Here is a 27,038-nt window from a genome sequence, read left to right on the forward strand (position 1 = left end):
ATTCTTATGCTAGGATCGAGAATCTGAGGACATGTGGATAGGTGGCTAAGATCCAAGGTATTGCCTCAATTCGAGGCCAATACAAAGGGAAAAGGACAGTCGGTATCTGAGCTCGAGCCAGGAGTAATAAATAATGCATTAATTACGAAAGACATTTGACAAGATCTGTATTAATTAAGGAGTGCCATTATCTCTTTGGACTGGGGGGCAAAGTGTCGCGATCCATCTGTCAACGTCCCATCTGTTTGGAAAAGAGACCCCCAAACTCTTGGGTAAAGTCAGGTTCACTCAAAAGACTAAGAGATGTTGACCGAGAGAGTAAGTACTATAAATAGGAGCATTAATCAGCCTTAAGGAAGATAACTACTACATTAACAACTTCACATAGTCGAGCTCGAGTCCACTGGGTACCAAGGTCAGCCTTCCCTTTCTTAATCTTTGCTGTTGAAGAGTCCCTTATATTGCTTGGATCTCCACTTGAATACTGGTCTCAGATTTCTTGGTTTACGTGAAACGATCTCCTCATCCTACTAAGACCTATCTTCAACACCAAGATGTTGCTAATGATGGAGATGTTGACGTTGATGGAAGGATTTGAAGATCACAGAAAATGGGTTTGTAGGTTGGGTTTGTCTGAAACTCTTCAAAACGGCCTTGAATCAGAGCTCAACGGCTTCAATGGTAGCGCATGCCAGATTGTGATGCTGCTGCTACTCTGGGTTGTAGTTTGTTGCTGCTTGGAGTTTTGCCCGACCGAGAATTCTTGGTTTGGGTCTCGGTTTGGTTTGTACAGTGTCAGAGCTCGCTATAGTGGGTTGGCCATCTGTACTGCTTGCTGGACTGGAATAGAACTTACCAGAGTTGGAACTAATGTACCGGGTTTGTCTTCGCTGAACAAATCGACGATGATAGTGTCGGCGGAGGGGAAGTTTGGGAGGTGGAGGCGCGATCGATGATAATGGTGTCGGCGGAGGGGAAATGGGGGAGGTAGAGCTTGGGGTCGAGTTCTTTAACATCGGTGAAGAACGACAATGGGCTTTTCTCAATGTCAGGGACTTTGTGTCGGTGTCGGCGGAGGCGACGATGATGGTGTCGGTGAAGGGGAAGTAGGGGACATGGAGACGCAATTAACGATGACGGTGTAGGCGGAGGTGCGTTCGATGATGATGGCGTCGGCGGAGGGGAAGTGGGGGAGGTGGAGCTTGGGGTTGAGTTCTTTGACCTCGATGAAGAATAAGGTGGAGGATTCGGCCTTGATTCTGTTGGTTTGGGAAATGGGTTTTAATGGAAGGGGGTGGAGGAGGATGTGGTGGTGATGAAGAAAATTTGGGTTTTGCAGAGGTGGAAGAGGCAACCGTTTTGCAGGGGTGGAAGAGACGTAATGGTAAGGAAAAAGAGTTTGGGAATGGTCTAAAATAGTAATCTTACCTTGCATTGTTTTTAAATATTATTTTATTTTACAGATAAAAGGGTATTATAGTATTTTTATAATAAGTCGTTGCACACAGGAACAGAGGAGGGTTTTTCTTTTGAATCTATAGGTTGAAAAATTACAGAAAAATATGAGTAAAGCTAATCACTTTGTTCTTATGTGTGTTGGCGCGTGTATGATGAGCAAAGATCAGAACCGAAATTGAGATATTTCTGACAATTAACCTAAGCTCTAAATTGTTCGTGGATTATAAAGTAATGCATATTTCAAGAAGTAAAGACGGATCCAAAAAATAAAATCAGTTGGTTTAGTGTTTGGTTGCCAAGAAAATGAGTATGTACGCAACTTTGGTTTATTCTGTTTGTGAATTAGAATGTATTGCATATTTCAAAAAGGACAATACTTAGATCCTCATTAGTGAGGATGTACACCATTCTGACCGATAATGTGGACCAATAATAAATTAACACGTTGTCTTTTAATTACCAATCATATCTGATCTGATAATTGAACATATACCAATCATTTTTAATTTAGTAAGTGCTCATAGAAAGTTGCATATTTGTTTTATTCCGTATGGATGACAAGAAAGTTAAATTGAAAAAAAAAAAAAAAGAAAAAAAAAAAAGGAATGTAATGATAAAGAAAGAAAGAAAAATTTTACTATTTTCTAGCCGCTTTCTTGCAAGATTTTCAGAAACTGCAATAAAGATTTTTGTCCCAATCTTCTTAAAGTAGCAATAAAGAATAATTATCTTTCCTTCTTTTTCTTTTTTTAAAGCTTTTCATGGAAGATAACCTTGTTTTCTTACCGTGAAACCGTAAAAAGAATGATTTTTTTTTTTTTTTAATAAAAATTTTAGAAATTGTAAATTTAAAATCAGTTGTTATTATTTTTATTAGAAATTCAATTCACCAAGACTAGTGTAATTTTTTGTCAAAGAGATTGATAAAAATAGTAATTAAATCAAATAAAGTAAAAGTAAGAAAAACACAAGTATTTGACTTATTATTGAATAAATTGAATTCGTTAAATTGAATATGAATTTTTATATGACGTCATGATACTCACTACCTTACATAAATTGAATTATGTAAAATCACTATTATAATTAAGCAAACCGGTTGAATCAAAACTATTATTATTCACATACAATTCATCCATATTTTAGATTTTTTTTCAAAAAAATGGGTTAAAAAGGACATGTTTTTAGAAGACAATTGTTTGTGGGTTGTAGAAAAATTAGTTTTATATTTTTAAAATTTTGAAAACTATTTAAAAATAACTAAATCAAATAACAAGGTCGTAAAATTTTTAAATTCTAATCAAAGGTAAATTATAATATGAAGTGTAATTACTCTTCCGAAAAAAATTGAGTCACAGACTCACACCCGTGTCAAAACTAATCTTTTCTATACTCTTTTTAGTGAGAGTAGAAAAAAAGTTGGTGGTGAAGTCGACCACCACGCTTCAATCTCCATTTAATTTTTTGCCCCCAATTGTATTAGACTCTTATTTCCAGCCAATCCATATTGAAATTAGGGTTCATATCACCATTCTGTTACAGTGGAAACCCTAGAGTAGAACCACTATATATATATTTGCAATCCATCGTCTTCATGGAAGTTGTGAAGGGTGAATGGCTTCCTTCGGGCGAGACTTTGAATGGTTCAAAGCTGCGGCATCGAAAGCTGATGGGTCAACAACCCTCCATCACCGAAAGAGGGGATTCAGAGTACAACACTGAAAACATCGATCCGCTAGACTCATCATCTGTTCGTAATAATTTCTATGAATGTGTGTTTTTGTGTGTGGATTATTCTTCAGCCATGCTCTACCGTTACATCCTACTTATTTAATCATCATCCATTCGTAATAATTTATATTTGTGGGGATTGTTGTTTACAAATGAGACGAGTTTGTAATTTGAATCTATTGATTTTTTAACCAATTATCATAATATTTTGAATATATATATATATATATATCTTTTCAATTGGTTAAATATAGTGCTCTTTAGGATCAAACATTATGAAATCTTCAACCATATAGGTCCGCCCTAATTTGTTTAGACGTCTTAAAACAGATCATTATGTATAAAGTGGTGGTCTTAGTCATATATGTTGTTGCCCCAATTTGTCTGAACAATTCTCAAATGTTCTGAATTTGAAACTGCTATGATATATAGAACCAAACAACTAAGTTTATTGATCCTAAACTTACATGGTTGTTTCAAACAAATTTATTAACTTTCCCTTTAATTTGCTTTCTCAGTTCCAATCGAACAAGACTTTTGATCGTGGTGAGCTCACAATTCCTCTTTGAGGAAGGAATCACCAGAGCAGCAATAGTAATGATGTTGAAGAAGATGGTACAAATTTGTGGCAGTTTGAACATTCAACCGGGCCTTCAGTCCCTTTACTAATGCTGAATGAAGTAATAGGCAGAGAAAATATTAACTTCTTCAGCCTCTTGGATGGTAGTGTCCATGGAGTAAAGATGCCTCCTGAGTTACGCGGGGCTCTCTGCGTTGGATCTTCCCATGGTTGGCTGCTGATGTCTCTTGCTGTTCCAACTAAGAGTAACAGTTTTTTCACTCATATCCTGTCGTTGCCGAAGGAAGTTCGGATTAAGAATTTTCTCTTCAACCCATTCAATAAAGACGCAATCCATCTTCCATCCCAGACAACTCTGCCATTATATGGTTCTGATGATCAAATATTCATTCGAAAATCCATTTTATCTTGTGCACCCACTTCTGATAACCTTGCAGCTGGGAAGTGCATGGTTGTGATAATATGTTATTATGGGAATTTGGCATTTTGTAAACCAGGAGACACATCATGGTCCATCTTGGATTCGACTAAGAGAGGATTTTCACATGTAGATGCTGTGTTCTATGAGGAAAAGTTATATGCCATCAGGAGAGATGAGAACCTCAGCATCTTTAATGGACTAGGAAGTGGTGAAGTAACAAGAATCAATATGGTTTCTCCTACAGATCGTGAAACTGCTATTCCTATATTCCTTGTGGATGGCCAGAAAGTTCCGCTAGGTGAAAATCAAACTATGTACTTGGTGCCATCTAACGGGGATCTGATTATGGTTTTGAGAATTTGGAATTATGAACCCGAGAATGATAGACAAATATTGTGCCCTATCCGAACTGTTCAGTTCAAGGTGTTCAAGTTAGATTGCAGCATTCCACAATGGGTTGAGATCAAGAGCTTAGGGGATAAAATGTTGTTCTTGGGTACAAGCTGCTCAAAATCTTATTCAGCTGCTAAACATGGGTTCAAAGGGAATTCAATTTTTTTCACAGATGACAATTTTGATGCATATCTTCATGAAGAAGATAGACCCAGTGAGTTACGTGACATGGGACTTTTTCGATTAGACAAGGGAAGCATTGACCCATACTTTCTAAGTAGGATCAATTCATTTTCCTCTAGGTTCATATGGGTTGATGAACTTTCCTGTGTTGACTGAATGTAGATATATTTTTTACAACATGTAAGACCTTCTTTTAAGAGTTAATGCAATCCTTTTGTTTCTAGACCAAGCAATGATGTATGATTGTTTTATATTTATTCTTGTGCTTTTTTAATGCTCTGATAATTTATTATATAAATTCAAACTTGCAGTCATGTAACATTATAGTGCACTGTCACTTCTCATCTCCCGCTGCCTTCCACACTTGTGTGTTTGCCAGAAGGAATCTTATATGTCTTCTCTTGGCAGAAAAAATTTCAGTTCCCTTTGTAATTACTTGGGAGCTTCTACTGAAGCAGCCGGGGAGAGTCCAATTTGGTCAAAGAAGTCCATGAACGTAGGTTTTTCTTGCAATACGTCTACTCATGGTTCAGGATTGTCCAATTCTATAGCTAGTAGCCTCAGAAGACATATTTAACTTTTTGATGTTATATCAGGACGAAGTAAGAAGTGTATATATTTTTGCAGGGTGACAAACATTTTCATGCTCGTACCAAATATTGATACTCTTCTATACTTGCACATTGCGTCCGATAATTCTTAGACATATCTATAATTCTTAGACATATCTATAATTTTAAAATATATATATATTTTTTTTGATAATTCTCATATACTTTGAAATAAATTTTAAACAAGTTTTAAATATTAAGATGTAACTTTTTTTACCATATTATCATGGTATAATTGTTATGAAAAGTTCAAATTTTATTTTAAAAAGAAGTATTGATATATATATATATATATATATATATAATATATATATATATAATAATTTTTTATAGCGTTTTTTTTAATAAAATTGTGAATCTAAATGCAATAATTTTTTATAGCGTTTTTTTTTAATAAAATTGTGAATCTAAATGCAGTCATGAATATATTCTAAATTTTGTACTCTCTCTCTCTATATATATATATATATAATTATTTAAATATATATTTTATTACCTTATCCTACCGGTACCTATATTTTAATTTTTTAAAATTTTCCGTATTGCGGTATCTTATGTCCATAACTCTTATTTATTTACTGTCCCAAAAATAAAATGAAACAACTTAAAAATTAGGATATACGACTGTTTTAAAATTCTTGGTACATTCTAACTAACCCAACAATAAACAATGGACAATATTGCAAGAGCTCGCAATTTCGGCAATTTTAAATTTTTCCAGGCAATCTGAGGGGCAGGCTTCTCTCGTGGGCATATGTAAATCAGGTTTACCATTTCATAGAGGCTGGAGCCTGAGGGCTCCTTCAGTTAAGCTATTTAAAAATAGTTCTCGAAACTCTCAAAAAAACAAAAAATCACATTTCACATAGAATTTCAGATATAAATGTATTTAAAGATTGTTTTATGGAATCATGACTTTTAAAAATATTTTTTGAATTGTCTGCTAATTTTCACCTATCATAGCCATTCTCAGTAAAATGAATTAAATAATACCAAATGACCAATTGGCCCAGCGCGGTATCTCCCCTTCCCTCCAAAAGGGAGGTCCAGGTTTCGAAACTCTGTGGAGATAGGGTATGTGTGTAATTGCTTTAATTTTCAAAAAAAAAAAAAAAAAAATGAGTCAAACAAGTGCTAATCGCTTAATTAAATTAAAACAACATCAACTATGGGTGGTGAAATAACAACTGTTCTTTATACCCTACATTTGATCACTGAAAAAAAAAAATTCATACTGTTGAAAAAGATTTGGGTCTTAGTGTCTCATGAGATTAGGTCTTAACTCTCAGGTTCGATTCCTTCTTGTGCAAACTTTTCTTTAAGGGCCAAGCATGTGGACACAGTCTAAATTTTACCAGATCAAAATTAGTCAGGGTAAAACCCTAAACATCCCAATTATTGAAAGCAATAAAATTTCAATACACTATCACAAGAAATATACGGATGAAACTTTCAAAAAATAGTAAACAGAATTAATTTTTAATTTTAATTTTTTTTTAAAAAAAATATACTCTCAAGAAACTAAGGAAAACAAATGACTTGCTTGGTTTGTAATTCTGAAAACAGTTCTCAAGAATTCAGATAATAGAAAACAGTTTTCAGAGAATAATAAAAAACAGTTATTTGAAAACACGTTTTTTTATAACTGAGTTTTCAGAAAACTGAATTAAGCAGAATTTTTTTTTTTACATAATAGAAAACTGTTCTCAGCACCAAGCAATGCCAAAACTTGCCAATATTCATGAATCATGCAATATTGGTTTACAACTATAAATATATGATTTTAAAAATTTTAGTCCAATATTTTTCGTATATGAGCCCAATTTTATTGTAAATTATTTGTCCCAATTTTATCCTCCATTAATTTAGCTGAATATCTTTTATTAAAAGATGGATGACCCTTTTATTGAAGTTTAACCTAGCCCACATGGCCGCATATAATCAAATCTGCCTTTCGTTGGGTTTAATTTAACTCACACGATCACACGTTTTTATTGCCATCAACTTAGTCTGCATATTTAATATGGCAGACCTATAACTCTATAAAAAGACTAGATAGTTTTGAGGTTTTGGAATCATATTTCTGTTTTACGCCTCTCTTTTTTATTTCATCACCTTTCATTCTATCATCTACATTTTGAAAAATTTTGTAATTTTCTCCTGTATCTTTTGACACTTCAAACTAGTTTATTTTCCATGAGACTATTAACTTTGAAGCATACGTTTAATGTATTGATAGTTACATGAGACTTTACCAATTCTCTAGTATATTGAAGCACATGATTGATCGATGCTAATAGTATTTGTACACCATGTGTATATATTGTAGCATATACAATAATTTATTTGATTTCAAGAATTGTAGAAATATGGAGAAAAAATTACATAATCTAGTAGAATATTTTAGACTAGAATTTCACCTAATGAATGTTTTATATATTAAATTTATTAGCATTGTAGATTTCTTTTTGTTTGATGATTGGGACTATATATATCCCTAGAGTATGGTAACCATAGCATAGCGTTTCATGAAATATCAAGATATAAAGGGTGATAAAATGCTTCTAGCAATTTGTCCAATGATACAATACCTATATTCAGCCCGACCTATATTTTAGCATATACAGCAATTTGTCCAATGATACAATACCTATATTTGTCCAATGATGCAATTTGTCCAAAGACAAACAAGCTTTGGCATTAGAAAATTATATATAATGCATGTAATTTCAAGTTCTTGGTGAAAAACTCAAATGCAGCTTTTGGTGAAAAACTATGTTGGTCTGTAACATGTTACTGTTACTTCACTCTTAACAGTTTTCTCAATGTGGCAATTTTGTTTCTTAAGGTTTTTACTAACTAGCTCTAGTGTGTGAATATTAATCTATGGATTTCAGGAGTCTGAAAAACACACAGAATATGAGCTATCATTGAAATTCTTTATATCTTCATGAACAAGAGTGTTTTTTGCTTCTTATAGAAGAAGATAGAGTGTTTTCGTCATTTTTTTACTATTAAAGGATTTTCACAAATCTAGTATGTATGGATTTCTAATTGTTTGTAAATTAGTTTGTGGAACCATGTATCAAAATACAAAAATTGAATACAAAAATTGAATCATTTTTCTTCTGTGATTTCTAAATGCATAATCCAAGATTCATCCTATATGTCATAGCCATTGGCATTGAATTAGAAAACATTATTTAGTTGTTGTATACATGAACAAGGAGGATTTTACTTTTGAATCTATAGATTGAAAAATTACAGAAAAACACGAATTAAATGCATAATTCAAGATTATTGTACTCTTCAGTTTATTCATCTTTGTACGATTGAACAGGGGATGAAACAAAACAACAAACCTAGGTAAAATAGCAACAACTATAGTGATATCAACAACCCTGATGTAACCTCTTCTGACAATGTACATTCTGAATCCAGTTTGTAAGCACAAATAGTCACGCGTAGGAATTTAGCTTGAGATAGAACTTTGGCGTATTAAAACTCGGAAAAATCCAACTTTTCCTATGGTAGTGTAGTAATGGAAAATTACATGCTCTTCTAGCCCCAAGTTGTACGTCTCCAAAAACTCGTCATCCACTACTATTATACTCCTAAAGCTAGGAAATAAAACTTCTGTCATGCATTAATAAGCTACTAGAAAAGGCTGGGATAGGCCTACTGAAAAGATTGGGATTGGAAAATCTTGGTTGGTTAAGTGTGACTAATGAAGAGTTGTAAATGTGTTCTGAGTTTCTTTGATCATGCTTTCTACTAATTAATAAAGAGCCTCTGGATTGAATGTCTTGATTACTGAAGAGTGGAGATTTATGACTCTAAAAGGAGCCAATTTTGGAATTAGCACTTCCAGCTGAGAATCTGACCACACACACCAAGAGGGGATCACAAGAAAGACTCGATTACTTCATGTGTATAAAGTTTTAATCAGTTGTGTATTGAGGGAGTGATGTCAACTCGTAACATTTGTCCTGAAAATGAGGCAAATAATCCAAAATGGGACCAAAAGCTGATAGGTAGAATAATGAAGCAATTATTTCAATTTTTCTTTCTTTCTTCTTCTTTTTTTACTAACTCTTCAATCAAGAAATGTGCTCTACCTATTCATGATTATTTAAACAAATAATTGCAAGAAAAATGGATTGATAGTGTGTGGGTAATGTTCAATATAATGTGTGCCAATGTGTTTGGCAGTGATGAACAACACTTGCAAAAATAGCAAAATCAGGTATGTTTAACCAAACAAATGGATTATAGCAAAATAAGGCATGTTAGGTTTCCAAGAAAATTGAAAGAAAATTTGGTTGATAAATAGTGTGTGGGTACTATTACATGTATAGCAAAATCAGACATGTTTAATCGAGTATCGCTGTTAGCAGTCAATTATAGCAAAATGAGGCCTGTTTGGTTTCCAAGAAAATTGCAAGAAAAATTTATGGATAAATAGTGTATGAATATTGTATTATGTATGTATGACACTGTTTGATTGTCAAGAAACAAAAAAGTATTGATTATTTAAAGAAAGACGAGAGAGCCATAATTTTTAAAGAAAGAGGAGAGAAGCCAGAATTTACCATTGACATTCTCGCAGCTTCTGGGGAAAGTTATAGTAAGTTTGCTTTTGTGTATACTTAAGAAAACACAAATATAACGGTTCAGAATTAACGGCACAAAAGTGTTCCGTCAATTATTTGTTGAAAATTTTGTAAAGCCAATGTGTATCACTCAAGAAAACACATATAATGGTTCAGAATTAACAGCACATGAATGTTCCGTCAATTAGTTTGTTTCAACTTTTCAAGACATATGGCGCACGTTATCAACCGCAACTATCTTTTCTTGATTGCCAAACACAAAAGACAATTCCTGAGAAAAGGTGATAGAAAATAAAAAGGGTTTAATTCAATTAGACCCCTGTGGTTTGTCAAATTTTCAAAGGCTCCCCACATTTACAAAAATTCAGTCAGACCCCTTACTTTTTTTTGACACATATCAATCTCCTCCCACAATTAACGGTCAAAAATGGTCAGAGATACTTTTTGTTGACATCATAAAAAAGGTAAACTATAATGCCCAAATTACCCTCCAACGATCATGTTTGACTACAGTCAATGGTCATATTTGGTTAAATTATATATATCACATTTTATTCCGATATGGGGTTGCACATAATTTGGAATAGCACTATGTTTATAACCAAATAGGGTTATACTATATATATATATATATACTGTACAGCCAAACAATGCCTTAATGGCCACATGTACTGTTTGTGGTTGAAATTTAAAATTTAAAGCAAAAAAAAGTTTTAAAAAATTCTTTTTTTAAGGAAAAATAAAAAATAAAAAATAAAAAAGGTATTTTAATTTATTTTTGGCCCAAATCAAAATTTTTTTTTTTTGAACAAACATTGCCTAAAAAATATATTTTTCATTTAATGAATTTTATTTTCTTTTTATTGTTTTTAAAAAAGAGAGCTATAAATCACCCATTTTTAGGTTTTTTCCAAAAATACTTACTGCCAAATATGTCCTTATGGCCCGCTAGAGCTGTTGCTCCCAGATGTCAAAAAGAAAACAAGGTTCCTCGGATCAAAACGATGTTGTTTTATCAAAAATAAATAAATAAATAAATAGCGATCGGGCTCGAACTCGCCGTATTCCGTGAGTCAGCCCGAGAGGCCATGTGGACCCGCCAAATTTTCACGAGCCCGCGGATTTGGGAGCCCAAATGGAGAAAAAGACCCTTTGACCAAGGTGTTGCCAGATGCTCTTAGAAAATTGTGTTTGATCTGTAGTCTTTATCCACTTGGGTATATCCACGCGAATCATCTAATGATGCATTGAAATTTAAGAATTAATTTTTTTTTTTTTTTTTTTAATCTTTACTACGTTTTTTTATTGGATATTTAATACATTCTTTATCAATAATAAATATTTATTATGGTTCTAAAATTTTATTTTTAAGTTCATATTACCTGGCTAAAGAATACATGCAAAACAAGTCCAAGTTATTTATATAAGTCGGAATCCACGAGTGGGTAAGATGTAATTCCATTTATATACGAGGGACCTTATGTGTCACTAAAACAAATAGTACGAGGAATTAAGTGTAATTAATTCTTAATTAATAATTAAAATAATAAAAAAGAGTATAAAATAATAAATTTGTGTGGATTAAAAAATTATTTAGAGCATCTCCAACCGTTGTCTATATTATTTTGTGTAAATTAGTTAGAGCATCTCCAACTGTTGTGTATATTATTTGTGCAAATCTGATGTGTCAGAATGAATTTACAGCTCCAACGGATGTTTTATACCTTTTGTGTTAAAATATATCTCCCAATAATAATCAACCATGTGTCATCTCCAGGACTTCCTTAACTTTTACAGACTTACTTAATATATGGTTGATTTTTTAATGAAATGAAAAAGATGGATAAAAAATGAAATATGTTGATTTGGCCATGTAAAAAGTTGTGTAAAATACAAAACTCTTTTATACATTCTTGATGTGGTAATATAGGTTAACATATTGCTGAAGATGCTCTTACTTGTTCCATAAAACTTGCATTTTATCTTGTATTTCTGTAAATTGTACCAGGGTTACCCCTGTCCAGCCTATTTCATTCCAAACCAAAATCAATCTGTGTCAATCTCAAGTGGTTAAATAAAACCAAAATTCATTAATTAAAGCCTCTGTCTCTCTATCACAGTATCACGATTAAATAAAACAAAATTTTCATTAAATTGAAATAAGCATGCATATGATCCAAAACTAAACAAAAACATACATTAACAAATTGATTTGTTGACTAAGCAGCAACAATTAATGGGTAAATTAAAAATTACTCCAAATACGGAGGAGTAAACTTGTCTTTTTAACAGATAGGGGGAAAAGAAAATAGTAGTAAAAAATAAAATAATAGAAAAGCGCAGAATAAAGTTAAAATTTTCTCATTGCTAGCTTCTCTAGAGCATTTAAACGAACACATTAATGGACGATCGATGGATCAGAAACATAGAAATCGAAAAGGAACCAAAATCAAATTAAAGGGTTCGATTTGATAGAAAACCCAAAACCCCCAAATCAAACACGTTTCAGAAGTCCCAATTGGCGTAGCTTCTTGAGGCGCGTCTTGGTCTCTTCATTCAATGGCATAGAAATCCAGATCACGCCATGCTTCAATTCGGCCTTGAGCAGGTCCATGTGGCAGTCCTTCGGAGAACATTCAATGGTGCCTCCGTACCACCTTCCCTCATCCTCATACTCGGCTTCGCTCTTGCACTTTCCTTCATACCTTATGAAGTTGTGCTTGTCCAGCGACATTTTCAGTTCATTTGAGGTCAGACCCGGCACGTCAATCCTCACGCAGATGTAGCTGTCATCCACCATCTTCACCTCATGTGTAGGCGTTCCTATATATAATTAAAACACACACAATTAATCAGTACACTATATGAATCTTATATATGTGTATTTATATATATATAGAGAGAGAGAGAGATCGTAAAGGAAACAGTAATGTAGAAGTGAGAAGATGATGATTACTGAAAGGGTTGTTCGGATGACATGGGTTGGAGGGATAGCCTGTACTGAAGCAGTGGGCGGCGAAAGGAGAAAAGGCAGTGAGCCCGTGATGGCGGTGGAGGCGGTGGACGGACATGGCAAACGCTGTGGCAGCTTTTCTGAACAACGCCATTTTGTGTTCTCTCTCTCTAATTTCTATCTGGTGTGGTTATGGAAAGAGAGAGAGAGAGAGAGAGAGAGAGAGAGAGCTTTTTAATTGGATGGACTTGAAATGAGTTTTCAATTGAGTTTTGTATATGAGTTGACAGGTATGCCCTCGCTGGTACCCTCAACCATGACGTGGCTACATTCTTGGACCGTCGAGTGTACACAAAATGTATACAACCTTGTTATAGTTAAAATCCTTGTTTTCATGTAAAGTTTGACCTTAGCATAAAATTTATTCATCAAGGCATGTCACATGTGGCTAAAGTGTGTTTGGAACAGTAGGATTTCATAGGTACTGAATTTTAATTTCAAAATTATCCTCTTTCAATTTTTTTTTTTTATATTTTTTTTATTCCAAATATCAAGAAGAATTCCAATTTATAATTTTAGTTGTGAATTGTGAATTTTTCTATATATATATATATATATATATATATATATATACTTTTTTTTTTTTTTTTGTAATAATGTGTATTGTGAATTGTGATTGTTATTGCTCCAATGTGTGGCTTAAACCCTCAAACGCTCCAGAGGCTTTGATTTTGACATAGATGATGGTTTAAGTAAAAGATAAGAACTAGAGACTTGACCATCAAGTTGTTACCAATGACAATATGTAGCTCAATAAATTTACTGAATTACTCTAAACTTTAATTAATTGCATGTGCCTAACTCAGGTGAATGTAAACATTGGTATATAGTAGTAGTTTATAGGTGATTTTTTTTTTTTTTTTTAGTTGATACTCATACACACATATCTCCATTGATGTTCGAATTCCTTATCTCTAACATTTATTTAAAAAGTAAGAGAATAATATCCCTAGGCCAATAACCTATTGATAATTTATAAGTGGATTAGTTAGTTTATCATAATTAATTCAGTTAAGTATTAACTATTCTCAGGTAAGAATTAACTATGCTTCCTTGATTGGAAGACGGTAGGGGGTTCTTAATTGGACGGACTTGAAATGAGTTTTCAATTAAGTTTTGGATATGAAATGACAGGTATGCCCTCACGGGCACTCTCAACGATGTGACGACGTGGCCAAATGCTTGGAGCTTTCAGTGTACAAAAACGGTATGCAACCTTGTTGTAACTAATTTATTGCTTATTTTCACGAAAAATTTGACCTTACTATAAAGTTTATTTAAATAATTAAGAAAGCAGAAAGTATCTACTACAATTTCTTAATTTCTACCATAATTATATGCGGTGTGTTTTTTTTTTGTCAATAATAAACAAGTAATAACGCTTCAAAAAAATACAAAAATTGGAATCCTTGCTCGTAAGTAACAAGTCTTTGCATTAGTGGATTAGTTCGATATTTGATGGTGCTCTTACATTATTCCATGGCTATGATTAGGCTAATTGATCGGATATGAGTTATATGAACGCCAATAATTTTTTTTATCATTAAAAAATAACCGATCATTATGACAGCGAGACACTCTCTTAATTATGTCACTCAAACACAAACACCATCCTCATTCCCTTCAAACTAGTAACCCATAACCCTCTTATCTTGCCATAAAAAAAAATAAAAATATAAAAAAATATTCTTGCCACGAATATAAATTTGCGGACAATTTAGACGGTTTGGTTCACTTTTTGTCCCATTGCTCCTCACCTCATAAGTATTATATATATATATATAAACGTATATACTCCGTATATAAATTATATGTATGTATGTATATTCAAGAGGAGACAACTGCAACAGAAGTTAAATATGAAATCAAGAGCACAACATATAAAATTAACCACAAGTTAACATTTCTAGAAATTAATCAACTTAAATCACCCCCAAAACGAAACATTCATGGTCATTCAACAATATCCAAAAACAAACCCATAAAAGCAGACAAGAACCAAAAGCCAGCATCGATCAATTGATAGAAACCCTAAACCCCAAATCGAAGACGAATCAAACTTTTCTCGGGGGAAAAAAAAAAAAAAAAAAAAATTTCTAGGGTTTGATCGCTACCAAGTATAGAATACCTTCCCGGCGGAGGCCGAGAGGAATTGGCGTGGGCTGCTCATTGTCTTCTCCTTGGCCTCTTGATTGAGCGGGACAGTCACCCAGAGAACGCCATGCTTCAACTTAGCCTTGAGCTGATCCACATCGCAGTCCATCTTTGATTTGGCTTCAATGATGCCTTTGTAGATCCTTCCTTCATAACCAAATTTGGGTTGGGTCTTGCACTTTCCCTCGAAAATTATATCTCTGTTCTCGTCCACCCATATTTTCAGATCTTCTGAGGTTAGACCTTGCAATTCCACCTTGAAGCAGTACAAGCTGTCTTTCACCAGTTTCGGATAAATCTCTTCCATTGCTGTGTATAAACAACACACTCCTCAATCAACATATATATATGTATATAGATATAGATCGTAAAGGAAACAGTACTGTAGAAACTAATTTAGTGAGATGATGATGATTACTACCCACGGGGTCTTCCGTGTGCTCGTCATTGAAGGGGTGGCCTGTACTGAACCAGTGAGCGGCGGAGGGAGAAAAAGTAGCGAGGCGGTGGTGGAAGTGGAGGCGGCGGAGGGAGATGGCAAGGGAGCTTGAAACGGTTGCAGCTTTTCTGCACAATGCCATTGTGTGTTTTCTCTCTCTAGTCCTGGTTAGAGAGTGAGAGAGAGATTTTTAATTGGATGGACTTCAAAAGGTTTTCAACTAAGTTTTGTGTACAAATTTACACAGTACTCTCAACCATGACGTGGCCATGTAATTGGACTGTAGAGTCCACATAAACTGTATGCAACCTTATTGTAAAGTTAAATTCGACCATGAGTATAAAATTTATTCACATAATTAGGTATGAATGTACTAATAGGAGTTAGAGATGGTTCTAGACTTCTGGTCTAGATCCAGCAATTTTTTTTATTTTTATTTTTTTTTTTTTTCTAAGTTGGTTTGCTTATGTTAGTAGCCTTGGATGAAATTGTGTTTGATCTTTGACTGAAGCACATGATTTTAATTTTTTTTTTTTAGATTTTGTACATTCTTTGTCAATAATAAATAGATATAAAGCTACATATATACAAATGTGTTTATTGTTTATTATAATCATTGTTTGCAATCGCGGTATCGGTTGCGTTATTGCTTGCGAGCGTGATGTAACAGATTCGGGTGAATATCGGTGTAAAACGATCGATTCATGGATGTCTATAACGGTATCGGACCTTACGAACTGAACGCAACATCATGTATCGGCGATACGGGGAACTATGATATATTCAAAGGTCGATACCATTATACATCTTTATGAACAGGTTAGTTAAGCCAGTTTATAACGATATTCGCCCGAGTTTGTTACATAGTGAACCATGATATATATATATATATATATATATATATTAGAGGTAATTAATTGCTCTTAATTATTTCAAAGGGTCCCGAGTATTTGACACCATTGCAGTATGCATTTAAGTTCATATAACCCTCTATAGGTTTTGAAAATCCCCTCCCCTCCCCTCATTCGGCCATTGATGGAGCCATAAAATAACTAAAATGTCCTTCATACGATTAAAATAAAAAAAGAACATGATATTTTTTACGACAATTTCATACCGATTGAAAAACCTACTTTAACGTGGCAATACACTATTAGCAGTACCAAGTCTTCATGACATATTAAATGCATTATATTTTGTTAGACAAAAATTTCCTTTTTAATCCCTCCTTTTTCTTTATAATTCCTCGTTTTCTGTCACCATTTTTCACTGTGAGATGTATCTCGGTGATTTCTTCACCTCTTTCTCTATTTGTAGACTGTAAATTTCCTCTGTTTTTTGCTATAAATTATTCTCTTTACAAAATTATTTTTTCACTAAAAGACTCAAATGGAACTGTTTTTTTTTTTTTTCTTGGATTATAAACCATTGTTGAAGGAGAACAGAGAAAATTTTCACTCCAAAAAAAAAAAAAAAAAAATTGAGAATAGTTTGAAGGTCTGTGTTAACCTTGTTATGGCTATAGGTTGTTAAAGAGGGGAAAAAAAGATGTTTTTCTGAGAGAAAAATGTGACTTCTACGGATAAGTTTCTGCACTTCTTTTTAATTTATTTTTTTGAGATTTTGTATTCAAATTTCGGATAGGAGAATGTTGATTGTGACCTTTTATATGGGATTTGTTGATGTGGATCAGATTTTGGATTGGAGGCTATTTAATGTTCTTATTTTTCTCATAAACCAAACCCAGGTAAGGTTTATTCATTCATAATTATTCAAAGTTTACTATTTTTCCCCTTTCAAAAGAGAAATCCTGTCCTTTGTGGAATTATTCTATATTCAATACAATAATTTTTATCGAACTTTTATTTTTTTTGAAAGGTTAATTTCAAATTTTATAAATATAAAGTAGTATACAGCCCAAAAAGAAAATTGGCCCACTAGGCCCAAACAAAATATACATTTGCAGTCCAAAGAACTGCCTAAAGCTCTCCAAACTATGGGCAGACGATTTTATGAATTTAAAATGGGTCCCACTCTACACCAGTAGACAGCCACATGGAGCCATTATATGACTAGGGTTTTTCAGTCCGGTAAATAGCACTACTTTTTCAAGACATATGTATCAACCACCACTATCTTTTTTTGATTGTAAAATACAAAAGAAAATTCCTCAACAAAAGGTGATAGAAAATAAAAATTACAATGATTAACTTCAAACCAAAGAGTACTACTTCATTCATCCAAATATTATATATGAAACATAGCTGTCATTTTCAGACAGATTTCCCAGTAGCACCTTGACAGCTTCACAAATTAAAAAACAGAAATGAACAAAATCAACCAAGAACCCATATCCGAAAACTCAAAAAAAAACCTAAAATTCCAAATCAAAGATGGATCAAATCTCACTTTTCTGCAACATTTGGAACATTCTTGGCTCCTTGGCATGTTCGGTAAGTGGGATGGTAATCCAGAGAACACCATGCTTCAACTCAGCCTTGACTTGGTCCATTTGTAAGACCATCGGACATGGTGGAATGGTGGCTCCGTAGAACCTTCCCTCCTCCTCATACTTGGGCTCACTCTGGCACTTTCCCTCGACCCTTATACCGCCAGAATCGTCCATCCACACACTCAGATCCTTTGTGGTTAGACCCGGTACGTCAAATCTGATGCAGCAGAAGCCTCCGTTCACCAGCTTCAACTCACGATATGGCTCCCCTGCCACTATATCACATATATAACAGCAGTGATATATCATATATATATATATATATGTAGAATTGTAGATATATATAGATTGCAGAGGAAATTAACAGTACGGTAGAAATTAATTAACTTGAGTGAGAAGAAGATGGGTACCGGAGGTCTTTTGGGTATGATCTCCTTTGAAGGGGTAGCCCGTACAGAACGAGCGAGAGGCGGCGGGAGAAAAAGCAGTGTGGCGGTGGTGGTGGAGGCGGCGGAGGGACATGGAAAACAACCTTGACGCGGTGGTGAGAGGTCTTAAAGACGCCATTGATGGAGCTTTTCTTTTATGAGGTTTCGTGTGACTGTGTGTGAGAGAGATTGTGAGTGAACGTGAAAGAGACGAGTACAGCTACATAGAGAGAAACAAAAAAGAAAGAGAAAGGGTGAGGTTTAATTGGACGGACCTGAAATGGTTTTCAATTAAGTTTTGGAATTACCACTCTGCTCTCAACCACGACGTGGCCACATACGTAGAGTGTACAGAAACGGTATGCAACCTTTATATTTGAGACAATTTTTTTTTAAAAAAAATTCCAATTATTACATTTAGTACAATTTATTAAAAGCATGCAACCTTTATATTTTAGACAATTCCAATTATTACATTTAGTACCATTTATATCAGTAATAAATTCATAGTAAGCTCCACAAAGCAAGTATTTAGGGTATGTTTGGTAAAGTGGGTTTGAAGGAGAAAGATAACATTAGTTATGAGGGAAATGAAAGGAAATTGAAGGGAATGATAATTTTAATTTGGTATTATGTTTGGTTGATTAATGAAAGAAAAGAAACGGAAAGAGAAAAAAAAGGGAAGGATAGGAAGGAGAATTATTTTAATAAATTTACTATTATGCTCTTTTATTTTTTAAAATATAAGTTTATATATATATATATGTATATCTATTTGTCTCCTATATAAAGGCAAAATTTTTTTAGGGCAAATCATTTCAGCCTCTATTCTCGTTCTCGACTCCATCTCTCTATTCTCGTTCTCAACGCTGAACTTCTCCCTCTCTCTCTCTCTATCTCTCTGTGCAACTGCAAACTACTACAAGAATCAGAAGTTCAAAACCCATATATTTCAGTTAACTACTACAAGAATCAGAAGTTCAAAACCCATATATTTCAGTTTATATATTTGTTTGCAAGAATCAAAACTTCAAAACCCATATCGGCATCATTTCAGATTGTTCAAAAAATCAAAACCCATATCAATTTCCATCGCCCGCTGTTTCGATTCGGGTCCGTCGTTCGCAAGCTTCAGCCGCTGGCCTTCTTTCTCTCAACTCTCAAGCTTGCCCCCCTCTCTCTCTACAACTGCTAAATCAACTAATCAAGGTCTGTAATTCTTGTTTTGCAAACTAAATTTACATGTAGTCAAGGGCAAAATTGGCATCTGAAATCACACACCAAGCCTCTCCTCCCTTTCCCTTCATTTCCTCCCTTTTTTGGGAGGTTAAGAAATTTACTGTTGAAGGCTTGTGTTAACCCTCAAAACCCTTCCCTTCCCTTCCCTCCCTTTCCTTCCAATAATTTTTGCCAAACACAAATTTTTAATCCCCCTCCATCACCTTCCCTTCCATTTCCTCCCTTTGCCAGTGCACCAAACACCCTTAGATAAAATGTTATATTTAATACTTTCTTAATGTACATTATACTTTTGGAGAGTGACTTAATTGATAAAGTGACCACCACTCTTAACAAGTTTGTCCGTGTTCAAGTTCTCTTTCTTTTTAATCTATTACCAAAAAAAAAAAAAAAAATTTATATTACTTTGATCTCAATATGATTTAGTACTGTACGCTAATAAAAGAGCGTTAACGTAATATATCTTTTGTCATTTGAATCGCACATATGTATCATATATCTTAAATTATGCAATATGTTAATCTTTGTTGGTTAAGGGTAGAATGTCGAACGTAGCACAAATGTGATACAAATTTTACTTGACTAAGAAAAATGATAAAAGTAGACCTAGTTTTGCATAAAGAGACTTAGAATTAGAAGAAAAAAGAAAGATCGAAAAAAATAAAAAAACTATAAGCTACTACGTATATATTCAGATTTCTATTTTGATTTATTTTATTTTATTTATTTTGTACATTATTTTTTACTTATTTTTTATGTTTTTTTCCAAAGCAAGGACTAACACATTGCATGTGCAGGAAAAGAGAAAAGCCAAAATGGTATAACCTACTGTCTCCCACTGCATAGAGTCACAGACCTGGCTCTGTCCTGCTGCCGGATTTTTTTGCAGGTAAGCTGGCTTCAAAGATGAAACCCCATTTCTTTCTTGGTTGACCAGCAAAACAAATTGACATTTCTACCCTTGTGGATGGTGTTCAATTTTTATGAATTTTTGTTTTTGGCGGGGTATTAATCACTACAATATTGGACCTGATCAAAACTGAAGAGAGGACGGAACAACCAGTCAAAAAGTGTTTTTGAGGTTAATTAATACTACGTATATAGCTGAAAGAGGAGAAAAGCCCTCCAAATAAGGATTTATAGATAGCTACATTAATGTTATATTATAGTCAGCACATAAATTAAAACATCATTAGTCTCATCTAAACATACTGAATATGGATTATATTCAATATTTGAATAGGGTTTTTATTTGTAATATAGCAAGTATAAATTGTCATTTAATAAAAAAAAATTCAACTTATTAGATGTTGGAGGTAGTTAAATTGATGTAGTAATAAATAAAATTGGGTGTGTTTATTACTTTATTGGCTGGTACACAATAATTTCAGATTACCCATATCCGATCAATTCCCTCTCTTTCTATTTCATGTCCTAATCATACACTCATTCAAGAAATATGGCGCACTTTAGCAACCTCCAGTATCTTTTTATTGATTGCCAAACAAAAGAGTATTCCCGAGAAAGTGAGAGAAAACAAAATTTGAAAACAGGAAAAGCAATGCTTTACTTCAAACCAGAAAGTACTTCTTCATTCATCCAATATTATATATGAAATATTGTCATTTTCAGCCACATTTCCCAGCTTAATTCACAAAACCCAGAGATGAACAAAATCAACCAAGAGCCACACACACGTACACACACAAAAACCCAAAACCCCAAATCAAAGATGGATCAAATCTCCCCTTTTGTCCAACGATTGAAACATTCTTAGCTTCTTGGCATCTTCATTGAGTGGGAGAGTAATCCAGAGGACACCATGCTTCAACTCAACCTTCATGGAAAACACCCTTGACGCGGTGGTGAGAGGCCTTGAAGACGCCATTGATGGAGCTTTGCTTTTAAAGGGTGTCTGGATATTCACTGTGTGACTGTGTGTGAGACATTGTGAGTGAGAGAGAAGGTGATAAGAGATGAGTGCAGAGGTATGTACCTGGCTCATCCAATTGGACGGACTTGAAATGGTTTTCAATTAAGTTTTGGATCATACTGTACTCTCAACCATGACGTGGCCATACAGAATGTATAGAAATTATATTCAACCTTATTATAGTAGTAGTTAAATTGCTTATTTTCATTTCAAGTAAAGTTTGCGTACAGTAACAGATCCACTCTCATATATTAAAGTGATGGATAATTGGTTTCCTTATTGAAATGCTTAATTGCACTATGGCAATATGAATACTAGTTACTTACCCAAAAAAAAAAAATTCTTTTTAAAGTCCACTGATCGATCATGGTAATTTCAATCAATTACAATTTGAATATATCAATTTAATTTATAAACTGTATCAAAATTTAGTAATTTAGGGCAGTTTGACATGCGTTTTTTTTTTGCCTTTTGTTGGTTAAAACATTGTTTTTAGGTGTTTTATTTTTGGTTAAAACAGAAACAATGTTTTTGTTATAGGAGTGTTTTGGAAAAAAATTGAAAGTCCATTTGGGAACGATGTTGTGCTGTGAAAATATCGAAAAGAGAAACATAAAGAGTTATAATTTTGGGTTATGAACAATTGTCAAAATAAGAAAAAATAATTTTTTTGTGTTCTGGTTTTGGGCCTTTGATCACCAAGTGTTTTAGCACAGTATAAAATAAAATAAGACTACACCATATATGTTTTTATTGTCAAAATTGATACTATAATAGTCCTAAAATAAAAACAGTAGCGCATGCTAAACGGGAGAATTCAAAATTCTCTCTCTAATTTATGAACTTTAGGCACAATGTAGTGGAGAGTTCCTCAATGATCATGGTAAAAGAAATTTGTTGTGCACACGCCTGCAGTTTGAAAATTGTTTGATGAGCTTTATTAATGACATCTAATTTTCATATAGTAATACATACATTTTAAGAATTAACGTAATAAATCAGAGACGTTTGTGTAGGACTACAAATGAACCGAGTTGCTTACGAGTTTAGGATCGTTCGTTAAGCAAACGAGCTGAACTCGATCTCAATTTTTAGGCGCGTTTACTAAACGAGCCAATCTCGATCTCGATTAGAATCGGCTCGTGTAAATTCTTTTATGTTCGGGAACATATATTCTTATAAGACTTGTATGTGTTCATGAACAATAAACTCGTTAATGTCTCGTTTACACCGGTTTTTTTATTTTTTTGTTGAAATTATTAAATTTTTGGAAGCACCAAAAAAAAAAAATAATGATTTTCTGAACAAGCTTGGTGAGCTTGCAAATGAATCTGAACAGATTTTGAACATGAGTTTTATTTAATTTATTTGACGAACCGAGTTTAAAACCGAACTGAACCCAAACTCAAACCCGAATCTGAACATCCTGAAGCTCAGCTCGATTATGTTCATTTGCAGCCCTGGGTCTGTGTACTGCAAGTGAATTACATCTTTTAATAAATTAGTCAGTATCCATGTTTATCAATAATAAACTGATTCGCTTTTAATTGAATTCACCATTAAAAACATCCAACGGCCGGTCTAGAGCGTTAAGACTGGTGCGATACAGCAAAGTAATTTGCTCTCGCCAGCCAGCTAATAGAAAACAGAAATGCTCTAACCGTGGTCACGTGACACATCCGGTCCATGTATAGAATAGAAACCTCTCTACCCAGCCAGTCTCTACCATCTTCACTCTCTCACACACAGTCACACAGTGAATATCCAGAAAACCTAGAAAGCTGCGTCAATGGCGTCCTCAGCAACCCATCTCAACACCCACTTCATCAGACCTTTCCCCTCAACGACTTCGTTCGCTCGCTTCCCTACTCGCAGTGTAGCTCCATTGATCAAAGCTTCAGCCTCCGACTGTGCCGATTCGGGGACCCCAATTCCCAAAGGTAACCACAAAACACCCTTAAATGGCTTCTAACGTATACATATACATATATATATATGTAGTGTTTATATATATTTGAATTTGAGTGCACAGTGTGTCCTTTAAAGAATCGATTCCTAGAAAGATGAAGGGTCCTCCCTCGTCTTTTTAAAGAGAGAGACGACTCGGTTCTGGCAGAGTTCAATTTCCATGGAATTTCGTTCAAGATCAATGCAGAAGAAGAAGATTCTGATGCAGAAGAAGAAGATTCTGATGATGATGATGATGCTGATGAAGATGAAGATGAAGATGAAGATGATGATGATGAGGAGGAGGAGGACCAGAAATACGATGGTCGGAGGAAGTTCTCTGGGTCAATCAATATTTGTGAAGGTGGAAATGAGAAGGACCGGATCGAGGTGAAGATGAGAAACGGTGTACAGAAGATGGTCATTTCCAAATGGAAAGGCATCACCACCATTAAAATCAACAACTGAGCTTCCATCGCTGTCCTTCCGAGCTCATCTATGTTCATCCTGTTTGCTTAATTCTTTTTTAGGTTTTTTTCATTGATCGATTGATCTCTTTTGATATCACTATGTTCTGGTTTTTGAAGCTTTGAAAAATGTCGATGCTCTGTGTAGTTGATGGATCTTTTGTTTGAGGGTTCCCAAATCCCAACTGAACTTTATTTTTTTGTTGTTTTATGTGTGTGTGTGTGTGTGTGTGAGAGAGAGAGAGAGAGAGAGAGAAATTTGGGAAGTTTGAAACAAAGATGAGGCTGGTTAGGTTAAGCAGAGGTTGTCAATGGCGGTGATACAACAACAGAGATGGCTAACATGCGCCTTGTGCGGAGGATATGGGTAAAAGTCACGCACGTGTAAATGAACAGACAAAAGCTAGTTTACATATCAGCCCTCTAAAGCTTTGATTTGATAAAAGTGAAATAGGGTTTTTCCAAAATAAGGATTATAATAAGGTTTTCAGGTATTAATTTGTATAAATTAATCATAGCCAACACTCATAAGTTCACTAAATTTGGTAAGATTAATATTGTTGGATGTGTGAGAATGTCAAACTTAATTTAATATTTTACACATTCAAATCTATGTATGCACATGCGGGATCGATTTCAGTATGAATGAACTAATTAATCTGTGTTATGGACCCACATAATAATAAATAAATATAAAATACGAAAAGAAAATAAATTGCCATATATCTCAAATTCGCAATATAGAAAGCAGATTGTTATATTGTTATATATTTATCGCATATATTTTGTAAAATATAAGGTGTGAAAGTGAAACCTACTCAAGAAATTGACTTTTCTTAGACAATTTATTTATTTATTATTATTATTTTTTTTATTTTTTTTACAAATCAGTGATCAACAGACTAACTCACTGATTTTAATCAATCGTGATTTGTAATATTTTTGTAATACCTACATAAATTAATTAATTCGGTTAATTTACACCAAGTTGTTACAATATGAACCATGATTTAGAGGTGTTTAATTATTTTTAATTAATTCAAATAAATATTGATCATTCATTCATAATTGGAATATCTGTTTATATAATCACTTATTATGTATAGGAACTAAAAAGTTATCTCCTGTTTGTGATTGTAATGAGTGTTTTCTCCTCAATTATCAACAATTATATCGGAAGGGTGTCCTCTTTCAAGTTCCATTAGAGGTGCAGAGAACACAAAATCACTCACTTTTCCTATTCAGATGATTTGTTACTATTTTGCCATGGAAATATTGCCTCAGTCTCAGTCCTCAAATCAGCTCTTGATTCATTCTGCTCTATGTTAGGCCTAGACATCAACCTATCAAAGAGTGAGGTTTACTTTTCTGGTGTAAATGACCACACACAGCATCAAATTATTACATTGCTAGGAATTCAATCAGGCACACTGCTAGTGAGATACCTTGGAGTGCCATTGATCTCTACAAACTTGAAGTCTCAGCATTGCAGTCTATTAGTAAGCATAATTACTCACAAAATCAGAAATTGGACTTCCAGATCTCTCTCATATGCAAGTAGACTCCAATTGATAAATTCAGTATTGGTGTCAACTCAAAACTACTGGTACAACATTTTCATTTTGCCAAAGGGAGTAATTGATGAACTCAACAAGATTTTTGGGAGATTTCTGTGGTCAGGGCCAGAAATGAAGTCTTCTGGTTCTAAGGTAGCTTGGAGTAGGGTGTGTAGTCCTAAATCTGCAGGTGGTTTGGGGATCCCCAATTTGGAGATTGCGAACAAGGTTGGAATAATCAGATTTATTTGGGACATTCTCAAAGAAGACACAAACAGATTGTGGGTAAGGTGGTGCAACTCTCATCTACTGAAGTCCAGAAACCTATGGTTATTGAACTACCCACAGCCATGCTCTTGGAGTTGGAGGTTTCCTCCAACTAAGGCATCCTGCTAGACTACTCATAAAACACTCTATAGGCAATGGTGCTAACACTTCTTTCTGGTGGGACAATTGGGCTCCAGGAGGTCCTTTATGTTCAAGATTTCCACTTCATCTACTCACTGCAGCTAGCTTCAATGGTACAACAACTGTGGATACATTCATTGTTGACAGCAACTGGTCATTTCCTCCCTCTTTTACTTGTGCAATCCCGGAATTGCTTGCACTACCACCTCCATGCCCTTCTAGAAGTGGACAGTTTCACCTAATGGCAACTACTCATTCAAACACATTGTGGCACACATGGTTGGTGACCTTCCTATTGTCCCTTGGCACAGCCTTGTTTGGCATTCTCCAATCATACCAAGAATGAAATTCAATCTTTGGCTGACTGTTCAATACAAACTACCAACACTCGACATTAAATCTATGGCTAAACACCACAACATTTGCTCCCTCTGCAACATATCAAGTGAGTCCCATGATTATCTATTTTTTAATTGCACCTTCACCTCCCCTCTATGGCGTTTTATCAAATACAGGAGCAACATTCACACAGCAATCACAAATTGGGAGAATCTTGTAATGTGGATTAGTATTGAATGGAAAACAAACACTCCTATTAACTTACATAGGAAATTATGTTTATCGGCTTTGGTATACCATACCTAGGAAGAGAGAAATGCTCGAATTTTTAGAGGACACAAATCATCCCAGAGAGTTGTCTGTGCAAAAGTATGCTCCACAATAACAAGTATTTTGAAGCTTAGCTATATGAGAGAATGCAATACGGCGAAATTGATCCTTATGAATTGGGATTTATCTTCTTCATGTTGTAGGCCTCCTCCTCAGTTGCCAGACTGAGACATCAAGGCATTACCCCTTCTTTGTTTTCACCGGAGTGTATTGATGCTCACCATTAACGGTAGTTAGTGGTGTCTATCTTGCTTGTATGTTTGTCCTAGTTTGGACCTGTTTTGTAGCCTTGGGTTTGCTTTTCTTATGGCCAAGCCCTACTTTTGTACAGTTCTTTACTTAA

The 27,038-nt window shown here is 34.3% G+C and overlaps 5 protein-coding genes across 5 annotated transcripts; 2 read left to right on the forward strand and 3 right to left on the reverse strand.

Annotated features, from left to right (window-relative positions):
• Window positions 1–3,052: 3,052 nt before the first annotated feature.
• Window positions 3,053–4,922, forward strand: LOC132305434 (probable F-box protein At1g44080). The gene is made up of 2 exons (XM_059803075.1): window positions 3,053–3,208; window positions 3,822–4,922. Exons 1-2 carry the CDS (start codon window positions 3,053–3,055, stop codon window positions 4,920–4,922), a joined length of 1,257 nt encoding a protein of 418 aa, XP_059659058.1.
• A 7,413-nt stretch (window positions 4,923–12,335) lies between these two features.
• Window positions 12,336–13,130, reverse strand: LOC132302355 (uncharacterized). The gene is made up of 2 exons (XM_059799192.1): window positions 12,947–13,130; window positions 12,336–12,813 (listed from the first exon to the last, which is right to left on the reverse strand). Exons 1-2 carry the CDS (start codon window positions 13,095–13,097, stop codon window positions 12,485–12,487), a joined length of 480 nt encoding a protein of 159 aa, XP_059655175.1. The 5' UTR covers window positions 13,098–13,130; the 3' UTR covers window positions 12,336–12,484.
• Window positions 13,131–14,884: 1,754 nt separating this feature from the next.
• Window positions 14,885–15,808, reverse strand: LOC132302356 (heat shock 22 kDa protein, mitochondrial-like). Its single transcript, XM_059799194.1, has 2 exons — window positions 15,579–15,808; window positions 14,885–15,466 (listed from the first exon to the last, which is right to left on the reverse strand). The coding sequence occupies exons 1-2, from the start codon at window positions 15,736–15,738 to the stop codon at window positions 15,114–15,116; spliced, it is 513 nt and encodes a 170-aa protein (XP_059655177.1). The 5' UTR covers window positions 15,739–15,808; the 3' UTR covers window positions 14,885–15,113.
• A 2,013-nt stretch (window positions 15,809–17,821) lies between these two features.
• On the reverse strand, window positions 17,822–18,686 carry LOC132302357 (24.1 kDa heat shock protein, mitochondrial-like). The gene is made up of 2 exons (XM_059799195.1): window positions 18,459–18,686; window positions 17,822–18,323 (listed from the first exon to the last, which is right to left on the reverse strand). Exons 1-2 carry the CDS (start codon window positions 18,613–18,615, stop codon window positions 17,995–17,997), a joined length of 486 nt encoding a protein of 161 aa, XP_059655178.1. The 5' UTR covers window positions 18,616–18,686; the 3' UTR covers window positions 17,822–17,994.
• A 4,751-nt stretch (window positions 18,687–23,437) lies between these two features.
• LOC132305435 (uncharacterized) lies at window positions 23,438–26,372 on the forward strand. Its single transcript, XM_059803076.1, has 3 exons — window positions 23,438–23,588; window positions 25,347–25,899; window positions 25,967–26,372. Exons 1-3 carry the CDS (start codon window positions 23,438–23,440, stop codon window positions 26,370–26,372), a joined length of 1,110 nt encoding a protein of 369 aa, XP_059659059.1.
• Window positions 26,373–27,038: the final 666 nt, after the last annotated feature.

This window comes from Cornus florida, unplaced genomic scaffold (assembly GCF_030987335.1).
Source record: "Cornus florida cultivar Cherokee Brave unplaced genomic scaffold, ASM3098733v1 CherokeeBrave_3.0.0_Hap2_Chr04, whole genome shotgun sequence".
NCBI lineage: Eukaryota > Viridiplantae > Streptophyta > Magnoliopsida > Cornales > Cornaceae > Cornus > Cornus florida.

Excerpts from the sequence above, each read along its gene's own strand:
- LOC132305434 (XM_059803075.1), top strand. The coding sequence starts at position 3,053 with ATGGAAGTTGTGAAGGGTGAATGGCTTCCTTCGGGCGAGACTTTGAAT. Across the intron at positions 3,209-3,821 it reads ATCCGCTAGACTCATCATCT|TTTGAACATTCAACCGGGCC; the intron begins GTTCGTAATAAT and ends AATTTGTGGCAG.
- LOC132302355 (XM_059799192.1), bottom strand. The coding sequence starts at position 13,097 with ATGGCGTTGTTCAGAAAAGCTGCCACAGCGTTTGCCATGTCCGTCCAC. Across the intron at positions 12,814-12,946 it reads TCATCCGAACAACCCTTTCA|GAACGCCTACACATGAGGTG; the intron begins GTAATCATCATC and ends AATTATATATAG.
- LOC132302356 (XM_059799194.1), bottom strand. The coding sequence starts at position 15,738 with ATGGCATTGTGCAGAAAAGCTGCAACCGTTTCAAGCTCCCTTGCCATC. Across the intron at positions 15,467-15,578 it reads GCACACGGAAGACCCCGTGG|CAATGGAAGAGATTTATCCG; the intron begins GTAGTAATCATC and ends GTTTATACACAG.
- LOC132302357 (XM_059799195.1), bottom strand. The coding sequence starts at position 18,615 with ATGGCGTCTTTAAGACCTCTCACCACCGCGTCAAGGTTGTTTTCCATG. Across the intron at positions 18,324-18,458 it reads TCATACCCAAAAGACCTCCG|TGGCAGGGGAGCCATATCGT; the intron begins GTACCCATCTTC and ends TATGTGATATAG.
- LOC132305435 (XM_059803076.1), top strand. The coding sequence starts at position 23,438 with ATGGCGTCCTCAGCAACCCATCTCAACACCCACTTCATCAGACCTTTC. Across the intron at positions 23,589-25,346 it reads GGGGACCCCAATTCCCAAAG|TCTCAGTCCTCAAATCAGCT; the intron begins GTAACCACAAAA and ends ATATTGCCTCAG. Across the intron at positions 25,900-25,966 it reads AAAGAAGACACAAACAGATT|CCATGCTCTTGGAGTTGGAG; the intron begins GTGGGTAAGGTG and ends AACTACCCACAG.